Source organism: Penicillium alfredii, assembly GCF_028826965.1.
Source record: "Penicillium alfredii strain IBT 34128 chromosome Unknown utg000007l_segment0_segment0, whole genome shotgun sequence".
In the NCBI taxonomy this organism is placed as follows: Eukaryota; Fungi; Ascomycota; class Eurotiomycetes; order Eurotiales; family Aspergillaceae; genus Penicillium; species Penicillium alfredii.
The window spans coordinates 121921-140896 of record NW_026622704.1 but is presented as its reverse complement, the minus strand read 5'-3'; the positions used below and the strand labels follow the sequence as shown (position 1 = coordinate 140896).

Sequence of the window (18976 nt, the reverse complement as noted above, 5' to 3'; positions counted from 1 at the left end):
TTAGACTCCGCAACCCGAACACAAGAATGTACATTAGGTCATAAAAGGAACCTTGTAAAACAAACCCACGCCCAATCCATCACAAGAAAAAAAAAAGCAAAAGAACAAAGATCCTCAAGACCTCGCAGGGGTATGTTGATGCAGACGAGAAACATGAAAAATATTGTGTGGACCAAAATTTCCATCAAGGAAATCGCTCAGTAAACATCGCGGATCTTGGAGTACAGCTCCGTATCGAGGAAGTTATAGGTAGGATCGGATTCACAGAACGGGTGGCGTGTAAGCAGGGTTCCAGCAGTGGGACGCTCCGAGGAATTTCTGTCGGACGAGTTAGAGAAGAGAACCAGGACCAAAGGGAGAAAAAGAAGAAAGCCGCTAAAGATGAAGGAGGAGACATTGCAAACATACATTGTAAAGCAGTCATACATGAAGCCCAAAGAGATCGGGTCAATTTTCATGGAGACGTCCTCCGGGATGGGAGGGGCTTGGTTGAGGCTGCCCAGCTTGAAGATGGCGCCGATGGCTTCCTCCTTGCTCCAAGGTCGGCGACCCGCGAACATCTCCAGCACTACACAGCCAAGAGACCAAATATCGACCTTGGCGCTGTAACCCTGGCCCTGGGACTGGATGACCTCCGGGGCCATCCAGAAGACCGAGCCCTGCATTGAGTTGGTCGAGTCGTTTCCGTAGATGTCGTCAGTTTTCTTGGAGATACCAAAGTCAGAAATCTTGCACGTTCCATCCAGGTCCAGCAAGATGTTGTCGGCCTTGAGATCACGGTGGAGAATCCCTTTGTCATGGAGATATGCCAATCCGCTGAGAACCTGCCGTGTCAGGGATTTGACGACGCTTTCCTCGAATTTACCATGTTTGCGAAGACAGCTGCCGATTGAACCACCGGAAATATATTCCAGATAGATCGAAATAGAGAACTCGCCTCGCTCGCAACCAAGATACTGGACGATGTTGGGGTGTTCAAGGTGCTGCATTGTGTCGATCTCTTGGTTTAGGGCAGACACCATTTCCTTGACGCGGTCCTTGTCCGCTCCCGCGATTCTCGGGTTAATTTCCACTTGTTTCACTGCCAACACCTCACCATTATCTGCGTTGATGCCCAGATACACTCGCCCGTAGGTCCCTTTGCCGATGAGCTGACCACGAATGATGCGGAAAGTAGTTTGTCGCTGAGGAACAGGTTCATTTGAAGCCATTTGATTGTTACCCTGCGGAATAGGATCGAGCTGGCTGAGCCGACTGCCTGGCTTGGGACTGATCTGCATGATCTTGGCGCCAAACATCTTAGTACTCTTTCGCCGCAGGAGATCCCCGGATTTCTGTGGACCGTTAGAGCTGACGCTCTTGGTCCTATGGGCTTGGTTCGCTTGGTTGGCAACTTGTCGAATAGATCTCATCCGCTGGAGTCCACCACTGCGGTTAAGGTTGCGTTGAGCAACGTTATCGGCTTTCTGAGTTCTTATGGTTGATGCATCGGCCCCGTGAGAATCACCGGACTTTGGTGGAGGCTGGGGTGGGAGAGGTGGAAGAGGTGGAAGAGGCGGAAGAGGCGAAGCTCCCTGTTTGGTTTTAATGGTTGGATCCTGCTCCGTGTTGGCCTTGTTGGGCGACGGAGGTTCGTCCAGATAGGGAGCATCCAGGTCGACATTGGGGAAGAAATGATCGAGGCGGTTAATCACGCCTTCAACAGCTGGTCGGCTGGCCCAGATATCTTCTCGAGCGAATGATCCCCTCCGTTCAGGCGTATCATCAGGCGATTCTGACCCGTAGAACGTGCCGGAAAACGGTTCTTTGCCATCAGACGCCTCTCCGCCAGGACTATGTGCCGAGGACCCGGCACGGTTATCGCCGGCACTAGTGGGAGTTCCGAAGCGAACAGTACGCTCCCGTCGCAATCGGTTCGCTGTGTCCACACTCAAAGTTGGTTTCTCTGATTTTGGTTCGGGGCCAGGATCAGCCGGCTGAGCTGGAGTTTTCGCCAAGGGCTTTGCGAAGAGACCATCGTCGGAGGAATCACCGTCCGAATCTTCCTGAAGATTGGGAGATCGCTGGAATGAAACCTCGTTTTCTTCAAACTCGAACTCCGGTCCGACCGATTTGCGGGATTGCGCAGCTGACCTCTTTGACGGCCCACGAGAGACAGCCTTGGCCGGTAATTTCTGACCATTTTGTTCTGTAGCAGAAATGGAAGCACCCCCTGAAGATTCTAGGAATGAGAATGAAGATATCAGCAAGTGAAACTTGAGCGTAGAGACGGTGATTTGTGCCAGGCCTTACCTATGGTAGTCTTACTCGAGGCCGTTCCAACAGAATCAAGTGTATGTGGCCGTTCGGACTCGGAGCTTGCGCTATCGCGGTTGGAAGGCGTCGAAGGAACTGGCACCGACGATGCTGGCGTGCCGATGGCGCTTGTGATCCGGCCAACACTAGCAAGTGCGGCTCCGAGGCCGTGTGTCTGGATAGTCGGCGGAGCTCGAGGGCGTTCACGATCACCTGGTCGTTTGCTGAGGGAATTGACCTTGGTTAAAGTGCTAGACTCGTGCGGGGCAATCGGTGGTTTGCGAAGAGGCACAAGCGAATTCTTTTCTTCGTAAGGTGAGATACGTCGATCATCGAAATCAATGACACCGCCCCGCCTGTAGCCAGTTTCGCCATAGGCGTCTTTCCTATCCTGCTCTGTGGATGGGGAGAACCGGTTGACACGGTAGGCCTTTTGTTTTCGCTCAACCTCTCGTAAATAATCCTCATGACGAGCAGACAACCCTGCTTTTTCGGAGTCGGTTGGGTGGCTTGAGTTCTGAGCGCTGTCTGCGAGACCTGCATTCGCGTTGGCAGCTTTCAGTGTCGGCTGCCGAGAGCCCAGCAGGGGCAAGTCGGGTTTGATCTGGGTGTGAGGAGATATCCTGCTCAGGGCATCCTCATCCAACGGTTTTCTGTGAACTTGATGATGTGTGGCCGTGGGAGATGTGGCCGGTTTATCAGGGATCGAAACACCAAGACCATCGAATCGGGGAAGATGCGGGAGGGTCGGATGCGCGACGGTCCCTCGCACAAGTAGCTTGAGAGAGCCGTACGGGTCTGATTTGTTCCGGCGTGATAGCGCCAATGTGGTATCGGTCATGGGTTCTTCATGTTCGCTTTGACCGGGTTCCGTGAGGAAGATTTGGGCACTAGCCCAGTCGGAGATTCCAAGGATTTGACAAATCCCTGCTCGTAGACTTGCAACCGTTTCCATGTCAGAAATGTCGAGCAAGCGGAAATTCAAGCCGTCCATGGTCACAAAGACCCATTTCTTTCTCTTCGCAGACTGTTTCCGCTCGAGCTTTTCATGGTCTGACATGGACGCAGACGATGGACGCTCGCCCACGGACATGTCACTCGAATTGAAGGCGGGTTTCGAATATGGCAGATATGAGGCACTTGGGCGCATCTCAGGGCTATCAGGCGAGTCCAGGTGCAGCTCTTCAGGTGAGGGGTGACTCGAGTCATTCGGCTTGGGCTGCTTTCTCTTGAAAAGAGTAAAAAACCCTTTGTTGTGCTCTTTCGGAAAAGATGAAGCATTTTCTCCACTCCATTGGCGGCCTGATGTGTCCTGGGGCGAAGGACGGGCGCCCTCTTGGCCTTGCCGACGGGGGTCATAATATCGGCCCGTTAGAGTGCCTCCCCGCCCAACGCCTGAAATCGATCCGGTGCTGTTTTCCCGAGAATGCTCATGTCTCATTGTCAGATCCCCCGTAGATGAAGACGTCAGGCCTGGGTATGAGGGAGTGACGTGTTGGGTCGCTGGACTGCCACTCTTTGGACTATCTTCATGTGGACGAAGAGATGCGCCAGGGAAAGTGCCATTGTCACTGGAGATGGAGGGGCTTTGGCGTCGATGGTCGCTGAGCGCTGCCAAGGCCGTTCGCGAGATATCGGATCGAACCCAAGTCGGCGAGTTTCGCGAGGGGGAATTATGTATGGGAGAGTCATGACCAGGGGGGATTGGCGCAGTCACCGAGCGATTTTTCGCGTTTTGCTTCTGACTGTAGTCGGATGATAGTGACTGTACCGCCGCAAGTTGGTCGGGGCTCACGTCAGTTTGGCCAGGGATAGGACCAGCCGAACGGGGCTCTAGAGTCTGAGTCGAGTAATGTCCCGGGCCACCATCTGGCGGAAACGGGGATGACGGCAGTTGCGCATCTCCCCACATGGGAGTGGAATTGGAGGAGTCCTCCGTGTCGTCGTGGATTTGGCGGATCAATTTGCGCATGCGTTTGCCCTCATCCCGTTCACGGCGTTCACGGACTTGATCCCATTTGTCTCCATTGCGAGTACACTCCTTGGCCAATTGGGGATATACAACCTGGTGCCATTTACCCAGATTCCCACGTCCTCCGGACATGAGGCCCAGTTCGAGAAATTCGATGCCTTCGATCTCCAAGGTTTTGAACGATTCCTGCCAATCTCGAGAAAACCCATTCTTGGCAAGCCACAGGAGAACTCGATCGAGTGGCCACTGAACTGCGGCTTCGTTGGGCGACAGCCCACCCAAGGAAGCGCCGCTGGCATTGTGACGATGACTCGATGACTTGTTGATATCGATTGCTTGGTTGATAGGCTGTGACTGGTGATTGTCGGTGATCAGCTCGTGGACATTGTTGCGAAGAGCGTGCTCATTTGCCTGGTTCAAGACCGGTCGTTTTCTATCATAGGCGGTGGAGTGGGCATAGGGATCGTAAGGAACTCGTCCGTGTGACTCGAACAAAGGCGGGATACCGACGCCAATCGTGTCATTTCCGGGGATGTAAGTTGCGGATGTCAGGGGCTGGGATTCGTTCGGAGGTGGGGGGATGTAAGTTGCCGATGTCAGAGGCTGGGAGCTATTTGGAGGAGGCGGCGGGATAATCGACAGAGGAGCAGGCGGCCGGCCGTGTGCAAAGTGCTGGTTTTGGGGGTGTGCCGGTGCAACAAGTGGAGGGGGCGGAGGGGGAAAGCCTGTAGCCAGTGTCTGCCAACTTTGCTGCCATCCCGTGGGGACTCCATATCCCGTCGCCGGAGGTGGTCTGGGTGGCGGCGGTGGTACACCGGTCTGCGCTTGTGTCGGCTGGTATCGAGGAGGCGGCGGCGGGAGGTTGATAGGATGTGACTGAGAGGGCGGGGGGCCGGAAGATACTGTTGTTGTCGTCCGTCCATCGCGATAGATTAGGTCAAATCGGAGATGCTGCGATCGTACGTGCGACACTCCAAGACAATGTCCAAGCGTAGAAGTCCAATTCGTTTCAAGTGTCCGCCCTCACAGCATCGTGTCCAAGATCCAGCGCTGACAGATCATCCATTAAACGGATGATCGTCGAGGTTGGCTCTGCTATCGACAGCTCGGGAATAATCACGCCACCAGCTCGGGGATGGTCATGGTCGTTTCCAAGGCGTCCGGGAAAGATCTCACGGGTGGTGCGCAACGAACCGTAATGACCAGAGATAAAGGACACCACGAGAAGGCACCCAAGTTGAGGATAAGAGACTGGGGGAACGATGCTGAAAAAGCACCGTGTCAGTTGTCTGCAGCAAGATTGCAGGGGCGATCCCCTCCGATTGTCCAATCTGGGCACGGCGGTGCCGACCGAGGATTCCAGCCTCAGGCTCCTTGCGTCGGAGAATCTCTGAGGCCAACGAGAGAGGCCACCACGTCGACTAGGAGACTCGAAACACGGAGACAGGGACGGAAAGTGAGCGATGTTTTTGGCACCCAAAAGGAAGTGAATATTGAGGCCTGAAGGGGGGGGGTCACGTGCAGATCGCGAGGGCCGTGTCTCACAGGGGGGAGACTCTGCAGAGCCCTACGAAGTTCCAACTACCATCCCTTCTCTTACAAGATGCTTTGAAATTGCTCGATTTCAAATGGAGTTGAGATTGAGCCGTGGTGGATATGATGCGTCGGGATTAAGTTAAAACAATATGGGGGCGTCGCAGATCCCTCGCCCCTCCGGAAATAAACGCTCAACAGGCAAAGAAACAAAGAAAACCGATCGCCAGGGCTCGGATGATTCGAGTAAGTTTGCATGATCCTCCTTATTTGTTGCGTGACGCCGCGGCCTCTGCAGTCAGTTTCAATCCAGCGGGAGCGTCCTCGCGAGGCATGTACAACTCCACCAGCTGTCCGCCATGTCAGCATAACAATTCAGACTGGCGGGTGTGGGGCATCACTTACCCGAAGGCTCGGAGAAGAGCAGAATTCCTGGTCGGCAAACAGCTTGTTCAGCTCGTCGCGGGTCTTGATTCGGTATCCCTTGTATCCATCTTTGGCCCCGAACACTGGGGGGATGTTGGCAAAGTCCCAGGGTTGGATGTCATTGTACTGCGCCTCCCAGCCGTGGATGTACCGCTCGATGGTGTAGCCCTCGTTGCAGATCACGAAACTAGACACATGTGTCAGCGCCTGGTGGCAGAAAGACCTGGAATCAGAACAACTTACATGATAGGGTTCAGCTTGTTTCGAAGCATCGTGCTTAGCTCCTGGACAGTCAGCTGGATGCTACCATCGCCGACAAAGAGGATAGTGCGGCGGTCATTCTGCTCTTTGGCGGCGATTGCGGCACCCTGGCAGGCCCCAACGGAGTAGCCGATGCTACCCCACAGGACTTGGCTGATGGCGGTGACATTCGCCGGGAAGCGAGTGTCCCAGATCCCAAAGTTGGCGGTGCCAGTCTCCGTGATGACCACATCCCTCTCTCTCAACCACTGGCCAACCGTGGGCCACAGCCAAGCATGGGTGATGGTCTGGTTCGTCGAGGCTCGCTCGCTCTCCGGCAGGATGTTGGTAATTTGAGGAACGGTACCAGGGCTCAGCGTGCCCATTCGCTGGACAACCTTTCGCAGGACGCCCTTCATGTTGGTGTCGGGATACTCCGAGTAGCGCACCCGTACAAAGGTGCTGTGGAAGTCGATGGTGTTCAGCTGTCCAATGCGATAGGTAAATCCGGTGGTGTTGAAATCCGACTTGATGGCCCCAATACTGAGGATGAGGTCAGACGATTCAATGATCTCGCTGACGCCCGGGTTGGACCCATTGCCAGCATAAACTCCTCCAAAGTTCTTGTGTGTCTCATTCACGGCGCCTTTGCCCATGGGAGCCACAAAGGTGGGCAAGCCCGAGGCCTCCACCAAGCCCCGCACCTCCTCCAGCGCGCGGTGACGAATGGCACAGGCGTCGACCAGAATGACAGGGTTCTTGGCGGCCTCGAGATACTTCAGGACGACATCCACCACGTAGTCCTCCTTCTCTGGATCATTGACTGGCAGGTTGAGGTCAATTGGCTTCTTCAGGCGATCACCGTTAACCTTGGCGGAGACCATGTCGGTCGGCAGGGTGATGTAGACCGGACGGCTACGAATCCAGCACTCCCGGATAGCGCTGTCGATCAGAGTCGCGGCATCATGGGGATCATTAAGTCGCGCCGTATAGCAAGAGATTTGCCCGCTCATCTTATCGAAAACGGTGAAATCGCCATTGCCCAGAGTGTGGTGCAGCAGCATCCCATCCTTCTGGGACTTGGTTGTGGGCTGGCCAACGATGTGGACGATGGGGACAAATTCGGAGTATGCACCGGCGATGGCGTTGAGAGCCGACAGCTCACCAACCCCGAAGGTGGTCACCAAAGCACCGATGCCATTCACACGGGCATATCCATCAGCAGCGTAACCTAATCATCGATGCGTAGCTTCAGCATCCCAGTCCCATCACTTGGCACCTGGATGAGGGCAACCTTACCAGCATTCAACTCATTGCAATTGCCCACCCAGTTGAGGTTGCACTTGGACAGATAGTCCAAGGCCGAGAGATTGTAATCGCCCGGCACACCATGCACAGCACGAACGCCGACCTCGTGCAGACGCCGGAACAGGTACTCAGCAACGTCGATGGGGTTCTCGAGCTCCCGCGTAGCAATGTCGGTCGACACCATGGCGACGGATCAGCCTAAGGGAGATAGATGGAAAAAGAAGCGTGAGAGGAAGGGAAGGGGGGAGAATTCAAAGGGAAGAAAAGGGAGAAGAGGAAGAGAAGTTGCACAACAAAAAGACGGGACTTTCCTGGACTACGTCATGATGGAGCGTTGATGTCATGCGAGTACAGCGACAATGCCATTTGATCTGCCTCAAAATTGAGGATTGTTATAGAGCGATCTTGAAGATTGAGAATTATCTCTCGTAATTTCTACTGTAATATCTAATAGTATCGAGTCTAATCATATCGAGTGATCTACCAAAAAGAAAGAAAAGAAGCTCGCGGGATCGACATCAAGGCAGATGAGCGCTAAAATCCACACAAAAATCCCGACCCCACCTGACCGCATCTCGAGCCACAACTTCTCTGCTTCCATGGGAAAACGCGCAATGGGTAGCTCGGGCCAACCGTCCAAGCGAAGAAAGGCAAGGACTGTCTGATGGAGCCCTGAAGATGGTCTGGTCGACTAACCTGGCGAATCAACAGGGTGGTGAGCAATGGCGCAAGCAAGTCAGTCGAGTCGCCATTGACACCGGCGATTCGGGGGTTTTTGTGACTTGCGACATGGGCAGAGAAGGGAAATGCATGGCTGAGGCAGTGGATGTGTTCTCTCAGGTTGGTCGATACTGATGTTCAATAATTACTTCCTGGGATTCACTAGTTGATTCGTTGTCAGAGTATCGAGTCAGGTCAGCCTGAAGATAAAGAAGAAGACGCCGACTCGGATGATGGCGACATTGAGGCGCAAATCCGCAAAGAACTCGAGGGCCTGAACCCTAGCAAAGAAAAATCCCGTCCGATCCAAGCCGTTCGCATGGAGATGCCATGTGGTGCGTTTTCCCTCTCCCTCCTGTGCGGAAAAAGAGAGAATCCTCGCTAATCCCTGGCCAGTGACATTTGTACGACTCGACAAATCCATAGAGCCCGTGCAGCTGGTCCACCGTTTGTGTTCCGAAGCACAGGCCCATCCAGAGACCAAGCGGAGCCGATGGATCAAACGCATGACCCCGGTCACCTCCATCCGAAAGACTCTGAGTGTAGATCTAGGAGCCTTTGCCCGAGAGATCCTCCAGCCGCACTTCCATTCTGGGGGGCCACCGAAAAAGGTGGGTTCAAGATCGCGACTGATGGGGCCAGAGATCCGATCCTGCATCGCGCCGAGGAATGCAGACCAACTGGAGGTACATTTGCTGACCGGAACCTGTAATGGATGTAGTATGCGATCCGACCTACAGTACGCAGCAATGAGAAATTCAACCGGGATGTCATCATCAAGGCGGTGGCCGATGTAGTTGGCCCTGAGCACCCAGTGGACTTGAAGAATTACGATCTTATCATCCTGGTCGATGTCATCCAGGTCAGTTTCGGAGATCGGCAGGTTGTTGGTACGAGGGCTAATGGAAATGCAGAATGTTATCGGCATGAGTGTGGTGGGCAGCGATTATGATCAACTTAAGCGGTTCAACTTGGCCGAGATCTACGAGCCAACGCCGAAGCCTCAGCCCAAGGATTCTAAGTCATAGTACATCTATGCACACTGGGGTTGTTTTCCAGTATTTTCTTCCTTTGTATCATTGACCACGGGCCCATCCGTGGCCCGTTCGTGGACAAGGGTTGCCCTAATGGCAACGGCTGATGCAACGGCTGTCCCGCCCGGGAGTATTTGTGTATCAAAAATAGAAGATCGGCCTCGGTACACACGGATCAGGAACCCACTCCGATCCGGGGTCCGGGAGCTGTCAACCAAGCGAGCCAAAGTCTGTAGATAGAAAATAGGGACTCGCGTGGAGTCTCATGTGGAGCAATCGCAAGACATCTGGATTGGATATTGCGCAAGAATATTTCCAATATGAATAAATGTAAACATGAAGAGAAAGGAAAGATCTGAAGAATTCAAGAACTAAATCCAACCGACCCACTTCGGTAAGGTGCGGCTCTGATTGGCCTGAGGCTCGGGGCATTGCTGAGAGTGGGAGTGTTAGGCGAAGCATCTTTCGTCGTCTCCGCTCGTGCCGTCTCTCTCGCGTAGCAAAACCTACTCAGGGCAATGGAGAGACTTATGCCGCGTTCTGGTTGGCATATTGTTCTTGTCGAATCCACTGGGTTACGCGATCTCCTTTGGTGTGTGGGCAGTGACGATGTCACCTAGTCTTTTACCAGGGCGTTCCATTGCATCCCGAAGCTTTGCGAGATGCGCCTCCTTTCTGGATGGTTTCTCCCCAGCACGGCTGGAATTCTTATAAATTCCTTGCCATCATGCAACATTTCGACCGGAAAGCGTGGCCGGCCATCCCATCCCTCGGAGGGACAGACAATCCTATGGGTTCCTCACATCGCGGCTCTTCTAGTGAATTGGATGAGTCCCAAAGGCTGAAGGTGGTTCTCTCGCTATTGTTCCCCCCAACGGTCCGCATCCAACATACACGGCGACTTCCCAGTCATATCCACCCTTTACGGCTGCTCAGACTGTCGAATGGGGCCTGTTTGTTGCTGAAGAGCTCCCCGTCATCACATACTGCTCTTCTTCGATGGGAGCGATCCTTTCTCGAAACTGAAGCTCGGTTCCTGGCTCTCCTGGGCCATAGTGCCAATCCATGCATTCCGCAACTCTATCACTATGATCCTCACGGGGGAATTCTAGGGTCTGCGTATCTCCTCCGCCAATATGTGACGGGAGTCAGCCTGCTCGAGATGGAAACAAGGCTCTCCGTGGAGCAACGAAAGGGGATTGATCGTCATCTGGGATTTCTAGTCCGCGCCATTGGGCAACATGTTTCCCGTGGCTTTGGATCTCTGCAACAGGTGGCACGCGGGGCCGGCAAGCGTTCCTGGCGGGAGGCATTTTGTATTCTATTTGAAGGCGTTCTCCGCGACGCCGAGGATATGTTCATCCATCTCCCTTATTCCGAGATTCGGCACGAACTTGCTCGCTTGGCCCCGGCTCTCGAGGAAGTGACGCTCCCACGACTGGTAGTCGTGGACTTCGGTCGACCGGCTCATGTCTTGCTGGATGAGGAGTCAAAACAGTTGTCGGGCGTCGTGGACTTTAGCAGTGCTTTCTGGGGTGATTTGTTGATGGCCGAAATCTTGGAGAGACCCTCGCATGCGGCGTTGGAAGGGGCCGGGATGTCTTTGTCCAAAACCACCAAGGAAGGCGCCCGGGTATTGTTGTATGTGGTTCGACTTTCATGCTTCTTGGAGAGGATTAACCCAGTCTGCCTAGATATACCTGCTACCGATTGGTTTCCCAAATCGCCGTTCAATATTATCGCCGCGATGAAACGAGCGAATTCGATGCGCGGAGGCGCCTGATGTCTAGCATAGCCGCTATGACGGCTCTGGATGGGTAGTTGGTGGAGCAACTAGATCTGAAGTGTTTACTTTCTCCCGTTTACTTCGCGTGGAGCCCGCGGTATACCTCATTGCCTGGGATTCGGAGCCCTTTCTTCGCCACCGGAATGGCTTCGTTTCCTCAGTGCATAGACTTGAACAAACTTACGTTGATCAGAAGAAGCACATTACAAATACATTAAACAATAGGTCTATAGAAGTATAGATGTTTACAAGCTACGTGGTTTGGCTGTCCCCCCAGGTGGGGCTGAGCTCTCCATGTCGTCAGTTCTCTCATTCCGCGGCTCCCCACCTTCTTCCTCTTCCTGGCAACCCTTTCTCTCTCTCTTTCTCTCTCCCTATTCCCCTTGCCACGGCTGGAAATGGCTCAGTTCCTGCGAGGCAAGCAGGCCGGTATTCAGAAGGACTTGTCCGAGGGCCTGTCCCCCGACTTGTTCCTCCTCGACGATGTATGGTCTTGGCATCCCAGGCATCCTCTTTCTTTCGAATCGCAACTGATCTTTTCTTCAGTTTGCACGATGTGGTGTGAACTCGCAGATTAGTGCCATTGCTTATGATCCCATTCAATCCCTGGTCGCAGTCGGCACCAGTGATACCCAGTTCGGAAGTGGTCAGATTTATGTCTTTGGGCAACGGCGGGTGTCGGTCGTCTTCGAATTCCCGCGCAAGGCATCAGCGCGTTTCCTTCAATTCTGCGCCGACAAGCTCGTCAGTATCGACTCCAAGAATGAAATCAGCATCTATTCCATTGAGACCCGGCGCATGCAAATCTCCTATGCCCCCCTGGCCAGGTTACTGCTTTGTTGACCGACCCGAGCTTGGACTATGCGTTTATTGGCATGTCAAATGGTTTGTTGATTGTCCACACCGCCATGAAGCCAAGACTATACCCCCACTGACCTCCTCGCAGGCGATGTGATCGCATACGACCTCGATCGACAGTCGTTGACGCCGTTCAAGATCCCCAACCTGTGGCTCGAGCGCAACCCGCGGGCGCGCTTTTCCCCGGTGGTATCGCTGGCGTTTTCCACCCGGGACATTGGCAAAGTGATGGTTGGCTACCCAGAAGGAGCCGTGGTGTTTTCGTTCAAGCAAAATCTGGCGCAAAAGTACTTTATCTATGAGATCCCCCCGGCGCCACCGGTGGGGACTCCGACACCCCGGGCCGCGATGTGCGCAGACCCAAACTGACCGACGCGATCTGGCATCCGAACGGTCATTTCGTTTTGACGGTCCACGAAGACACGAGCTTGGTGCTTTGGGATTCCAAGGATGGCCGCAAGCTTCATGCCAGAACAATTCACGCTACCAATGTTGATGACCCAGGCTCCTTGAGGGGAACTGGTGGACTCAAAGACCCTATCACCAAAGTTGCTTGGTGTGCCAAAGACAACCCTGATGACACGGGTCTGATGGTTGCTGGCGGCCAACCCGCAGGTGACCCAAATAAGGGCCTCACTTTCCTGGATATGGGCCCGACGCCCAATTACCAAACATCGTCATGGCAAATGCTGTCGAGTTACTTCGAGAGATCGCGGCGAGAGATTCACCTCTCAGTCCCACCGGGTGCGCATGTGGTTAACTTTTGTCTCATTCCGCGCTCCTCGCCCTACTTTGCCGGCGCCCATGATCCCATTGCGTTGCTTGCCGTGCTCTCGTCCGGTGAGCTGGTCACCATGAGCTTTCCCAGTGGTCATGCGATTACCCCGACCAACATGCTTCATCCCTATCTGACCCTGGTTCATCCTTTTGTGAACAAGGCTACAATAACCCCCGTTGATCGTTCAGTGTGGCTCGGCCTGAAGGAACGCAGATTGCAGGGACCTAAATTTCTCACAGGTGGCGCAGAGGCGAAAAACGCGCTCAAACGCTTTGAGAACCGTAACATCGTGTCAACCGCACATGCGGATGGAACCATCCGTCTTTGGGATTGTGGACATGACGATGAGATTGAGAACGGCGAGGTGATCCAAGTGGACCTGGCCCGCGCCGTGGGCCGAGTTTCCAATGTCGAGGTGACTGAAATGTCGCTCGCAGGTGGATCAGGTGAATTGTCCGTTGGCCTCCGAACTGGGGAGCTTGTTATTTTCCGATACGGGAATAACGGCACATATGGACAAGAGGAACCCCCTGGTACTAATCAAGGGCCTGGGAGGCTGACTCCGATTACACACCGGACGGATCCCGGTCTTAAACAGGGACTCCTTCCCCTAACACTGCTGGACATGAAGCAGGGTCCGGTGACAGCTATCAGCCACAGCCAGGTCGGTTTTGTTGCTGCCGGTTTTGAGGGTGGCAGCTTGGTGATTATCGACCTGCGCGGTCCTGCAATCATTCACACCGCGCACCTGTCGGAGTTCATCAAGGCCCCCAAGCGTGGCAGCTTCCTCAAGTCGCGCACTGTGGAAGAGGCCCCCGCTGAATGGCCGACCAGCATTGAGTTCGGGGTGATGACTTTGGAAGGCGAAGGTGCGAGGCCCCCACGCCGAGAGCAACACGTTTGTTGATGCTGATCTGACCTTATCTAGACTACTCAAGCATATGCTGTTTTGTCGGTACCAGCCGAGGAAATGTGGCTACCTTCAAGGTTCTCCCAGCATCCAATGGCACCTACACCGCCGCTTATGCCGGTTCATCGGCAATCGATGACAAAGTCATCAAAGTCATCCCTATCGACGCCGAATCCGGTGGTCTGGCGCTGGCCACGCCCGGTGCGGTGGGAGGCTTAAGAAACGGGATGAAGGTCAATGGTGTTGTGGTTGCCGTGACTATTGCTGGCTGTCGCATCTTCAAACCCGCGACGTCCAAAGGTGCACACAAATCCTGGGATGACTGTCTCTGTGACTCAGCCGCAGTTGTCAAGTCGGAGGGCCGTGGCTATAGCCTGGTTGGGCTGTTCGGTGATGGCAATGCTCGGGCATTCTCTATCCCCGCTCTCAGAGACATCGGCTGTACCAAGATCAACCATATTGCGGATATGCGGCGCCTGTCAGAAGCACGCATCACCCCAACGGGCAGTGTACTGACATGGGTCGGTCCCTCTGAGATCGGGGTTTTCAATGTCTGGGGCACTGGTAGCGGGCTGTATGTATTCAACACCACAAATGGCGAGAGGGCACCGCTGACTTTTCTCGCAGACATCCTTCGCAGGATCGCCTGTACAATCCCGAAGCTGTGATCCCCCAACGACCGACCATCACTAACATCCAGTGGATCTCTGGCACTCAATACGTCACGCCTGCTGACATGGATGTTTTAAGTACGTGAACCTTTTGTTTATACCCTATGCATCCTTATCTCACATGTGAATGCAGTTGGTGGCTCAAACCGACCACCGTCCAAGCGGATGCTCGAGCAGAGGAAGCTTGATGAGCAAGAACGCCGAAATGCCCCGAGGGAAAGCCACGCCCCGCCCCCCCAACAAGGAAACCAGGACGGCTACTGGGGGTACATGTCGCGACAAGTCCAGGAGCGCACCGAGCGGCTTGGGATTGTGGGAGATAGCATGGACCGACTGGAGGAGAACAGCAGCAACTTTGCCAGCGATGTCGGCAAGTATGTGCAGACGCAGAAGAGAAAGGCGGTCTTCGGCGGTAAGTACCTGAATCTTGGGCTTGCTCAGACGTGGCTGATGGTGTTGTCTAGCGCTGGGATCGAAGTTTGGCCTCTAGGCTACTTCATGGGGCTGTTCTCCTCCCCCCCCCCCCCTTTCTAGGCGCCTATCATACATTACGATTTGCGACGCCAACTCCGGCGTTCTTCGGCTTTTCCCCTGCCTTTTTTGTCTCACTCAGTACAAGATCCCCGACCACGCGACATGTAGCTTCTGCCGTGGTCCTGCGAAGGCGACAGAACGTTAAAATGACATAGGAAAATCAAATAAAAACTATGATCAAATGCGTGGTCAAATGTAGGATAGAACAACGAAAATCGGCCAGCTAATACAAGCAACGGCAAATATAAACACTTAGAGTAAGGCAGACATCTAAAGCCGAATCATCGTCGGGCTGGTGGGTAAGTGTCTAGCCAGAACGGTTCTGGTGTGAGAGAAGAGAAACGAGCAAAGACCGGAGCGAGACACTTCTCTCCACTGTCATATCGGGCAGAGCAGAATCGCAAAGGCCCCAGGGGAGCATGGCCACCACTCAAGTCCATCGACTCGGCCAGGAATTGAAGATCGGTAAGCCGTGTAGAGTGAGCCTTGTGCCGATCTCCCCCCGATCTAACGTCGATAAGTGGATCAGGTCTTTGAGCCGCAGATCATCACACTTTCTGCACTTCTGCGAGTGCGGGATTCTTCCATCGGGAAAGAAATCGTCCCTGGCGCGTCCGACACGCGAACCAAATCGCTCGCCCTCGAGTTGCCTTCACTTGGCCGGTTCGTGAGTCGCGTGGGCCAAAATATACAGTCTGTCAAGAGTCGGCTATGGAAAGGCATCATTCCTCTATCGGAGCAGCGATGGCTCGAGAAAGGACTCAATGAACCGGCCCAGTTTGACATGGCCTGTCAACACGTGTCCGCTGTGCTCGCCGCATTTGAGTATCTCAACCAACCGCCGGTCGCGAAGAGTCTCCGTGACGCTTTCAAGCTCGTTTGGAAGCATTGGAGCCAAGCTGCGCTGCGTGCGCCGCTGCCAAAAACCCGCTGTTCGACCTGTCGAATATTATAGCAATGGCGGACTATGCGATTTGGCTGGACATGCATGTGTACCACGGTCGCAATGCGCCCTTGCCTGGACTGCGAGGGTCGGCACTGCGGACGCCTGATTTTGTTCAGCGGCAAAGACTGTACGTGGAGAGATTGAGGCAGTTGACGCGCCTCGCCATCTACGAGAGCACCGCGGGTGGCCGTGGAGACTTGCCCTATACCCTGCACCAGACGGCTCTTGACCAGATTGCCAGCCAAAACCAGTTGCGGAGGGAGCTTCGTGGTAAACCTCTAGAGCTAGTGCCGAGAGAGGCCTTGGATTGTGAACGGGCTTGCCAGAATTGAACATCAACACTTAGCCCTGTCGCCCATCCGGGGATACGGTCTGGTTATCTACCGTCTCACGCACTCGCAGAGCAATACAGAATGGCCGGCCTTTGTAGAGAAGCTGGAGGCGCATGTCGCGGACTGGGGAAGAGGACAAACTGGCTGCAAGGCGATCCAGCCCTATTTGAAGCTGCATTGGCTGGATGGAGAGGCCCTCGGAATCTCCGAAGGCGATTGTGAGGCTGCTAGAAAGTGAGTTATGCCTCTCTTGCATTACATTGGACTCGGCCTAAATTTACTGGAAATTTTTACCAGACACTTTCACGAGCCGACTCTAGCCTCATTTGATTATCGAGACCAGATCCACGACGGCTGTGTCACTTCATACACAAACAAGTCATATTCAGCCGCCACCGATATGGTGCCTACCCGGCGACTTTGCTGGCTTTGTTCTTACAATTGACGCTACATATAAGGTCGAAAAGAGCCACCAGGAATCAGAAGCATCACCCGAATATCCTGGCCAGATGCGCATTCTTGTGAATTTGGTCTGGGGTGACCTCCATGCTCTACTCAGAACTCAAAGCTCTTCACTCGAAAGCCTGTGGCCTCTTGCTCGGGAGCATCCCAACTATGTCTACGTTGGTCCCACGGTGCCGTTGCAGTTATGCAGTTAAAGGGCTGGAGACTGCAGAATAAGTTGCGGAATGTGCTCCTACGACAAGTGGTTGACTATGCGCTGCGCAATAAGAATAAGAACTCATCTTCCTCTGTCATCCCGAACCCATCGCCTGATATAACATTTAGCAATGGAATATCCTTGGGACTCGCCAAACCCTAGATGCATCCAACTCTCACGCTCAAAATAGAGAAATTTTGGATAAACCCCAATCCTAGAAGTCGATTTCATCATACTAGAAGTAGAGAGATATCCGTGCGTCCTCAAAGGGCAGAGACCTTTAGGGACCCAAACAAAATATCGACCATGACATTTGGCATGACTATACAATTCATTCCATGACACAAGAAACCAGACATTCCTGGGCTGGATCGTCATGGGAGAAAATTCATGTAGGCGTGTATACACTTCTACAGTTTCGCCAGGCATGTGAAATCCTCGACATACCAACCAAGAACCCGCCCTGTAGAGGCAGTCGGTTGGAATTTTGGATTATGTGAATTCTATGTCATAACCTAATCCAGTTCCAATTGTATGGGAACTGGTCAGAAACTGACCTTGATGTCATAAACGTTGCGTCCCGGCTGTGTCGTCAAAAAGCATTCAGAAAGTAGAGAAGATAGAACAGAGATCAAAGATTAGCACCACGTCCGGTCCAGCCCAGATTTAGTGCACCATCACCTCGGGTTGGGCATGGGGAGCGGGTTTGCTGGCCGACTCGTCCTTCTGTTCCGAGTCGTCGCCCATCTCCACATCTTCGTCGCCCTCGCCGGCCTCATCCTCATCCAGCTCATCGTCATCATCGCTGCTTTCCGCCTCCAGATCCTCACTTTCAGCATCGGAGACCTCTTCCTCTTCCTTACCAGCGGTTCCCTCAGCACCTTCCATGTCCTGGTCTTCGCCCTCATTGCCCTTGTCGGCATCTTGGAGCTCCTTGACGAGAGCAGCCTCTAGCTCGGCTTCTTCCGCACCGTAGGCATTGCTGTCATCTTCCAGGTTGTCAGCCTCGGGCTGGTCAGGCGGGTATTCCGCGGGAGCTTCGGCATCGGAGTCCCTATCAGACGAACAAGGGTTAGCAAATCATTCCGCAACGGATTTTGATGCGAAAGATGTACCATTTGATGGCAAAGCGAGTCACACGGGGCTTCTCCGCCAGGACATTCCGGCGGATACGCTCGATAACGGGCTTCGCGGGCGGGTCGGCCACCAGCTCCTCAGAGTCGTACTCATTGTTCACGTAGTAACCCACGCGGACAAACTCGCGGCCATCGTAGCTGCATGTGAGGAGAATGACGGTGACGCCCAGAATCTCCGAAGTAGGGATGCGCCTCAGATCGGGCGCCCCGGCCTCGAAGATAAACTTGTTGACACCAACTGGGATGGGACCGACCAGCAGCGAGTCGAGTTCCTGGTCATACTCCGATCTAGGCTGGTCAGCGATGGCAACCCCACAGAAGTGTGGCTGCGTGGACTTACGAGGTGGCGGACCCGACATAGGTCAGTTTCCACTCCAAATCTAGAGAACGGTGAGTTGAGTTCGAGGAGTACAATCTAGCCAGAGAACCCATACCTTTCTGGAGTTGTTCCAGACACTCAAAAGTGATTTCAAACTGGTAGGGTGCCGTGAAGGTGGCCGGGTTGTTGAGGATTTTGCAACCGAGAAGAGAGACGACCGACATGGTGATAACGATGTATGCGTGGGGTATGTACTTGAGGGGTGTGGTGAAATGAGAGATGTGGAAGAGCAGATGGTCCAAAAGAGTCAAGTAGGAAGGCAGCAGAGAGTACTCGAGTAAAGGAGAAAGAGAAGGATAGGAAAAGAAAATAAACAGGTCGAGCGCAAGGAATGCGTCGAGGGCTGCGCTGCCCGCATGCGAGGAGACGCGCCTTCGCGTCCCTCGCATCCTCACCGCCCGGCACGTGACGGCGTCTCATTCACCGGCATCTCAGACCTGCAGCTTGCGCTTTTTCA

General features: G+C 53.9%; 6 protein-coding genes across 6 annotated transcripts; 4 read left to right on the top strand and 2 right to left on the bottom strand.

Moving 5' to 3' along the window:
* Nucleotides 1-197: 197 nt before the first annotated feature.
* On the bottom strand, nt 198-7958 carry bck1 (uncharacterized protein; the record flags this gene model as incomplete). Its single annotated transcript, XM_056655296.1, has 7 exons — nt 198-2188; nt 2293-5218; nt 5458-5688; nt 6021-6092; nt 6206-6413; nt 6470-7697; nt 7766-7958. The coding sequence occupies 7 exons, from the start codon at nt 7956-7958 to the stop codon at nt 198-200; spliced, it is 6849 nt and encodes a 2282-aa protein (XP_056510909.1).
* Nucleotides 7959-8452: 494 nt separating this feature from the next.
* On the top strand, nt 8453-9522 carry NUU61_004713 (THUMP domain-containing protein; the record flags this gene model as incomplete). The annotated part of the gene is made up of 5 exons (XM_056655295.1): nt 8453-8614; nt 8676-8829; nt 8891-9105; nt 9216-9356; nt 9409-9522. The coding sequence occupies 5 exons, from the start codon at nt 8453-8455 to the stop codon at nt 9520-9522; spliced, it is 786 nt and encodes a 261-aa protein (XP_056510908.1).
* A 733-nt stretch (nt 9523-10255) lies between these two features.
* Nucleotides 10256-11311, top strand: NUU61_004712 (phosphotransferase family protein; the record flags this gene model as incomplete). Its single annotated transcript, XM_056655294.1, has 1 exon — nt 10256-11311. The coding sequence occupies one exon, from the start codon at nt 10256-10258 to the stop codon at nt 11309-11311; it is 1056 nt and encodes a 351-aa protein (XP_056510907.1).
* Nucleotides 11312-11712: 401 nt separating this feature from the next.
* Nucleotides 11713-15021, top strand: NUU61_004711 (uncharacterized protein; the record flags this gene model as incomplete). The annotated part of the gene is made up of 9 exons (XM_056655293.1): nt 11713-11799; nt 11861-12058; nt 12142-12199; nt 12261-12459; nt 12531-13819; nt 13879-14434; nt 14488-14609; nt 14665-14943; nt 14996-15021. 9 exons carry the CDS (start codon nt 11713-11715, stop codon nt 15019-15021), a joined length of 2814 nt encoding a protein of 937 aa, XP_056510906.1.
* Nucleotides 15022-15484: 463 nt separating this feature from the next.
* On the top strand, nt 15485-17002 carry NUU61_004710 (uncharacterized protein; the record flags this gene model as incomplete). The annotated part of the gene is made up of 5 exons (XM_056655292.1): nt 15485-15530; nt 15587-15973; nt 16021-16281; nt 16358-16577; nt 16687-17002. The coding sequence occupies 5 exons, from the start codon at nt 15485-15487 to the stop codon at nt 17000-17002; spliced, it is 1230 nt and encodes a 409-aa protein (XP_056510905.1).
* Nucleotides 17003-17670: 668 nt separating this feature from the next.
* asf1 (nucleosome assembly factor ASF1) lies at nt 17671-18683 on the bottom strand (the record flags this gene model as incomplete). The annotated part of the gene is made up of 4 exons (XM_056655291.1): nt 17671-18058; nt 18120-18428; nt 18481-18520; nt 18575-18683. 4 exons carry the CDS (start codon nt 18681-18683, stop codon nt 17671-17673), a joined length of 846 nt encoding a protein of 281 aa, XP_056510904.1.
* Between the last annotated feature and the right edge of the window lie 293 nt (nt 18684-18976).